At 32.5% G+C, this 7399-nt stretch overlaps 1 protein-coding gene across 4 annotated transcripts in view; it reads right to left on the bottom strand.

Moving 5' to 3' along the window:
• Dl (dorsal) overlaps positions 1-7399 on the bottom strand; it is a 10445-nt gene that overhangs the window by 2459 nt on the left and 587 nt on the right. The window contains exons 2-8 of one of the 4 annotated variants that reach the window (XM_018501917.1): positions 6676-6762; positions 6401-6594; positions 6082-6325; positions 5846-5989; positions 4943-5133; positions 4701-4839; positions 1137-1220 (exon numbers count right to left, since the gene is read on the bottom strand). In XM_018501917.1, coding sequence (XP_018357419.1) covers positions 1137-1220; positions 4701-4839; positions 4943-5133; positions 5846-5989; positions 6082-6325; positions 6401-6594; positions 6676-6727 — 1048 coding nt within the window. In that variant the 5' untranslated portion in view covers positions 6728-6762. Of the gene's footprint in view, positions 1-1136; positions 1221-2892; positions 4840-4942; positions 5134-5845; positions 5990-6081; positions 6326-6400; positions 6595-6675; positions 6763-6914; positions 6966-7399 lie in introns of those variants that run through there. The other 3 variants (XM_018501918.1, XM_018501916.1, XM_018501915.1) reach the window with 3 other exon arrangements.

Raw genomic sequence — 7399 nt, 5'->3', positions numbered from 1 at the left:
AAAAAAAAAAAAAAAAAAAAAACGTGAACCTTTTATCAAACTCATCCTATATATATATACATACACACACACACACACACGCGCGCGCGCACATACATACACACACAAAACTTTCTGAAAAGTATATTAATTATTGCACAAGAGCATTACATACTCGCATTATACGAAGTATGAACTATGAAACTTTTACTTATAGACTATTATCACGAGTAATGATTCCATACAATTACAGCAAATTTTTCATTATAAGATTTGGAGACGTATTTTATACTCGCTTCTCGGAATCAATTATCCCGTGTAAATATATGTAAATAGAAAAATATAATATTACCATATCTCAAAATATACAAGCTCACTGCTCCCTGGTCTTTTAAATTCAAACTCCAAAGTCCTATGTAAAATACATCTTTAAAAAAGTATAAAACAAGTTTTTTGTTTGTCTATGTGAAAATATATGTGTAGTAGTTTTTAGATATAATGAAATGACTTATTTGTTAAGCTTCCCTTTCCACCATGAAAATTTTACAGCCGTACGTCAAAACTGTCGGCGAAAAACGAGAGTGTTACATTACATGTGTAACAATTTTGAAATTTTCTATCATATTTTCAAAGTGTAAAGAGATTAATCAGATGGTTAATGTATGATAAGAACAATCGAACCTTGACTGGTTAAAAATTATACAATCGTTCGTACAAATACTGCAACTGTTTCTAACAGTTTGTATGTATCTTAGTGTTAGTTTTCTCAACAAGTTTATCATGTTTGTTATAACAATTAACAAATGTATCAAATAGACCTGCTAAAATATATAAAAACTTCATCGTAAAAGGCCTCTTGTTTCATATGCATATAAGCGTATACTTCATTTTTGCACAAAGAGTGTATATATATTTATATATTGATTACAGCGGATAGAAAAGATTGAAGGATTGCGAGTGAAAATAGATAATTAGCATTCACACCTTCCGACACTCATTCCTTCGATGAGAAACGTGATATAAAGATAAATAGCATGATTTTTACATCCCAGATGATATTTGGAAATTATCAAGATGTTAATATAATGTAATATCAATGTTGCCCACCATAATCCTATTAGTTGTAGAATTATAAAGAATTCTGCAAATATACTTACACTTCTCACTTTCGGCTACTTGTTTGGTAAGTATGGAGTTGTTATTAATCTTTTTTATCTTTCGCCTTAATGAATTGGCATCATCTATAAATGATTATACATTAATGAGTAATTTTAATTATAACTTTTCGTTAACATCGCGTACAGTTGCTCTAAATGAAGAAGGCCTCGTATATTTAAACCTTACGAATTTTCTTACTGTACATCAATAAAGTTACTCCAAAAGGAATATCATGAGCTCAACTCTGAGCAAACTAAGGATTTTCGTTCAGACATTTTTAACCCTAAAACAGACTGGGATATAAATATACCCCAAAGAAATTTCAAACTACTCTACTGAGCTAGAAGACGATATTTTCGGCTCGATCCATAATTTATTTTCACTTTTTAGGAATAAGATCAGGCAGACCAGTACACCAGTCGCTAATTGCTGAATTACTGCACAATTGATTATTACATTGATAATTCACTTAAAGCATATTCGTACCCCATTTTTCCGTTTGTGTCAGTATTTCGTGCAGGTAAATCAATTTCGTTTTTTTTGTTAAAAGTAATATATTTCGTGTATAATTACGTAATTTAAAAGTATCGAGTCATAAATTAATTTATGTTATAATTTTTAGATTTTATGAATAAAATCAATCGAATTGTTACATTACTTCGAATGTAAAATATTTTCGTATGCAGCAATACAATAGAACTTTCTACATTTTTTAATACATTTTAATTAAAAAATATACCTACATAAATGTAAAATAATTTATTGGTGATTTTTCACTGTTTTTTCCATTTTCTAATTTTTTGGAAAAACAGTGAAAAATATATCTGTCGACAGTTATAATTACATAATTCTACATTTTAAGAGAGTGTAACAATAATTTTTTGTTTCATAGCCCAAAATTTCTTCTTTATTAGAACCTTGTTTGAAATTAAAAAATTGGTTAATTAGAAAAAAAGTTGGCTATTTTCGTATGAAAAAGACATTTTTGCGTTTTTTTCGATACTTTTTTCGTCTAAATCAACTTCCAGTTAAGTAAATTGATTTAATTACAGATTTCCAGCATATTAAGATTTCTTTAATAGAAGCCTATTAATCAAAATTCAATTGTGATATTATTTCAATATAGTAGTTTAGTTGCGTTTTCAAGTCCGATAAAATTTCGGCGCGCAGTTCAAAATGACTACAAATATAGTATATTTGTACGTACATATCTAGTACATATATCATTCACATTATTTAAGCACCAAAGATCCAGTTTCGTTATGGGCCTTTAGTTCCTATTTCTTATTGGTTATGTTCTTACATATACGCGGTCTAATAAGATTCTCATATCGTTTAAGCAAATTGAATTTAATTAACGCCATTCTCTTCTTTATTAAAAGATGAAGAAATTAATCTATTATTGAATCCTTCTACAGATTATGTACACAAAGCATTTTACGCTATAATAAAGAATGGGGTACCCTAGTCTTCCGTTAAAAGGCAAAAAAAAAAAATATTAGGATACTAAAATGAACAGTTTATAACAAAACGAAAAGAAAAAAAACATTTGCATATACATTCATAATCATATAAAATTTAACAACAGTAAAGCAACGTACAATGAGAGTATAAGAAAATATACAGCGTCAAACTTGACTAGAAAAAAGTAGTTAATCATTTGATAAGAGATAACAATTATCGAACATTTTACAAATCATTTGTAAAAATCGTTAATAGGAAACATTAAGGAAAAACTAACAAATTGCACTTAGTTTAGACTAGAATTTTGCACACCTAGATAAATGCGTCAATCTTACAAAAATCGATCCATTTTATGTGGCAACATGTCTTAAGGAAATAATTTTCGATTTTTCTCCTTTAAATCTTTGGTGAAAATCTTTGGTTTAAAGATATAAATACATTCTTAAATGAATGTCACGTCAAAACTGCAAATATACAAGAGTTGATGATAGTAAAAGTTTATATCTGCAATGCAAGACAATATTCCTCACATTTCGGCAGACTCAAAATCGGTAGACTCAAACAACAAACAACATCATTAATTCATGTACAAATATTAAGTTATCTTCAACTTGGCAGTATATAAACAAAAAAGAAATATTAAATAGATCAATAAAATATCTATCGAATAGTTTAGGTCTCTTTTGTTTCCGTCAATATTTTCCCATCCTCAACTAGACTGTAATAAAAAGACATTTCATCAAATTCTGAGGCAGTCGCGTGTGGTGCCATAGTAGTATACAGAGCATAGTGCTCAGCCTCAGTTAAATCTATACCATATGCTGTTTCATCGTCATTTAGCTTAAGAGATTTAACACTTGTCATACTAGGACATGGACTTTGTGATTGTATAACATCTTGCACAGAACTCTTCGATAAATATGAAGTATTCAATGACGGATCACTATCTCTACTTAGATCTGAGCATTTGTCTTTTTTAATTTTTTTAGCAAATAATTTCGAAAACAGCCCTTGTCTAGCATGTTTCGATAAAGTACCGGGTAAGGACGGCAAATTTTTATTCGGTGCCTTGGTGAGTGAGGTAGTGAGCATTTGAGCGGATATTGGACGCGGTAAAAGTGGCATTGAAGGCATCTTGCGTATTCGCTTGGGAGGCAAGGGTGGTAATCTTTCCTCCGCCTCATGCATTACATCTCTCTTAGCTGTTAATGTTACAGACATAACGGGCACTTCCGCATCTTGTTTAGAGACGGCCACATCCTCGTATTTTCTGTCATCGGTAATGTCGAACAATTCTACTGGATTTTTCATAGCCATTTGTAAACTGGTGTAAGTCTGATTGTCACAAACATCAATTTCCATCATTTGTGGATTGGTCTCCGTAGCAGCTTGTATTAACTTGTTATGTGTATCAGCATAAATTTGATCAAGCTCAGCCACTTGCGATAAAAATTCATTAAACGGTTTATTGTCACCACCTGTTTCATTTTTAAACTCATTATTCTTTTCCTTAAGGCACACTTGTCCCTTCTGCACCCATTTGCCTATTTCACAATTATCGAACCAATCTGACCTATTCTTCAAATTATCTACATTTTTTGATACGGACGTACTATCTTCTTGTGCATCGGATTTTGCATTAGGAATCGCATCGACAATTCTTTCTTTATACTCGGAATTAAATGCATTATTTTCTACATTATTATTACCAAGAGTATACAATTTGCTAATTTCTTTATTATTTTCCATGTTTCTTCCCGAGATTATCATCATTTCGTTATTCTCATAATCCAAAATAGCACTTTTCGCGGGCTGTTCTACATTTTGTGTAGAATTTATTGACGCCTTTAAATCGCCATTACACACATCTACATAATTTTTTACGTTATACAAATCGTTTAAAGCGCGCAATGCAGAGATTTTATTGTTTAGTTTTTTTGTATCCAGATCATTATTGTTGAATTCATCGATATTACGAGAAAACTTAGGAGTTACGTTGTCAAAAAGAGCAGTTTCTGCAGACAAGATTTTACTGAAGGTACTGTATTCTGCCTTCTTCCTGGCAAACGCTTTCCGTAAAGACCAGAAAGCAGGCCTACCTGTACCTAGTGGTAACATCTGAAATGGTAGCGGTTCGCTCGTAGCACCATCCGATGGCCTTCTAAGTTGGATGAACGCTTGCACTGGCTGTTCCACTTCCTGTGTACGATAGCTAGGCGTTCTGAACGCTATCGCCGTCTATAAAGAACGACAGATAATGCAATATAGACAAATGAATCATATTCTTTACTATTGTAGTGTAATTCAAAGTTTACATATACAACTACCATTGTTGACTTACTTGTTTATGTACATGCGTCGGTTGAAAATCGCCGTATCCTTCCCAGATTAATTGCCCATCTCTCTCCTCAAAAAATCTCACTTGTATATCTTCCTTCGCAACTTTTTCACACAGCAAAATCATATTTATGCCACCAGCGACTGGTGCACTGCAATGACTCAATTTGCAGATCACAAGATCTGACATTGCCTCTGAAACGTAATTGTAAGTAGAAATTTTATTCTAAATATATATATATATATATAAAGGGACTTATTATAATCTTTCCATGCGGTTATTTCCCAAACTACTCGTTATTTGAAAAAAATGTTTCAAATAAAATTTACTCTGTTTCGAGAAGAAAATCTCATGATGGGCACACATTTTTTTCCAAGTTTGTAAATGCCACTGAAGATTTCAAAGAGAAATTCCTTTGTTTTTTTCTGATATAGAACGGTATTTTGTTTTTTAATTAGGCGTACTTTGAAACAAGTTTATTGGCTTATGATATGTTGATCTTTCAAGACTATCAAAAAATGATTCAAAATTATTCAAGATCAACTACGATTGTTCAAAGTCAGTAATTTTCTCATCAATAAACTTTCAAATAAACTTTTTGGAAGACGCACTTGTCATCACAGTACAAATGTACTTTAAGCGAGTTTTAGCACGATGACGCTTCTCCTCATGATCTAGGGCATGGACGCATTGATTTATTTTATCCCTGAATGATAGTTCCATTCTCTCGAAAGATGTTAGTAATTTGTAGTCAAGTAGAATAGAGTAAGTTTTACTTGAAACATTTTTTCCGTAATGAATAGTTTGGGAGATAATAGCGTGGAAAGATTATAATATATTACTGTATGTAAATATATATATATATATGTATATACATATTTTTTAATGGCATATAGTATTACATACTTTTATCATAAATAGGATCAGACACAATGGGCGCTAAAGGCTTGTTAAATTTTCCTTTTTGTGATCCTTCCAAAAAAACTTGGAAACATAATCTCACTGCGTTAAGATCTATGTTAGTCGGGTGTCTCCTATGTTCAAAACCAGCTGCAATAATTTATCTCTTCATAACCAACTTATCTAAATTAATGAAAAAATATCATAATGTATGTATATACATATGAAAAAATCATACATACTTCGAAAGGGATCCACTCGTAACTCTTGACGCATTCTAAGAGCTTCTTCAATGTCCTTCTTTTTCACACATTGAATGCCTAAATTTGAAAAAGTAACAACCATATTTCCCGATGGAATTTCTACTGTACAAACACCTTGCTTGCATACTTCCTTGCCGACAAGATTATGTGGATGAGGTCTGTAAGGGGCATCCTTTGTTACACAGGACACAACTACCATGGCACGACCCTTATAACCCACGATCTACAGGAATATTATAAGCATATAGAAATAAGAAGAAAGAAAGACTCGAAGTCTCGCTGGACGATCACAACTTACTCGTATACTAGGGAAAGTTTTGTTCTCTGGTGTACTGTTGACACCAGGTATGCTGCCAGCTGACCTGCCTTCACACTCATAGCGAAACCGTAGTGCTTTACTGGCTGGTTGTTCTAAAATCTCAACACGTGGCTGTTCGCTGTCCATTACTATGGTAGCCATAGAATCAGGATCGGTGGTTTGAATGACGTCAACTAAAAATAGTACACATCACACAACTATACAAAACTATTATATATTTATTAAAATACATAATATGTACTCAAGATACTTACTGATATCACTTATATTAATATCTCCATCATTTATGCCATTGAATTGTTCCATGACTGTGAGTCTTTAATATACTGAACTTGGTCCATCTGAAATATAATTATAAATATACCAATTGGTTTTATATGTAGTTACAAAAAGTATCTTAAATTTTTCTACTTTAGCAATAAAAATAGATTCAAATTGCTGAACAACTTAAGACAAATCTTAATGAATAATGAGAAGTTTCATGATGTCTTACACATCTTACATCTCTTCAATTATCTTTTTAGATCAGCATATTTCATTTCTCTTAATATACAGTTTCAATATTTTTAATTGAATTCGTACACTACAATGTACATTGCTATATTTGAGTGATAAGTTGCGATGTTGCAAACATGTATTCGAGTCAGCATCGACAAGTAACTGGGAAGACAAACGCAATTTTCAGGTGAAGCCTTCAGGGTTCCGGAACGACAGCTGTTCGTTCCGTACATTTGTGTTCACGGGGGTATATCCAGAAACACTGCACGCAAGTGTCCCGGGGGAAAAAGGAGCGCGAAGAAGGACGCAACGCTGATTCAATCATTATTTTAGGCGAGCCTAAGCCCGTACAGGCCGCGTATCTATAATTAAACTATCGTAGGACAATGTGATGGGAAAGAGAGATAGAAGGATGGAGCGAGAAAGAGAGAGAGAGAGAGGGAGAGGGGGCAGGAAAAGAGAGAGAGAGGGGGGGGGGGG

The sequence above is a fragment of the Trachymyrmex cornetzi genome, unplaced genomic scaffold, assembly GCF_001594075.2.
Source record: "Trachymyrmex cornetzi isolate Tcor2-1 unplaced genomic scaffold, Tcor1.1 scaffold144, whole genome shotgun sequence".
In the NCBI taxonomy this organism is placed as follows: Eukaryota; Metazoa; Arthropoda; class Insecta; order Hymenoptera; family Formicidae; genus Trachymyrmex; species Trachymyrmex cornetzi.
Note: the sequence above shows the minus strand (reverse complement) of the source record. Positions and strands in the feature narration are given on the sequence as shown.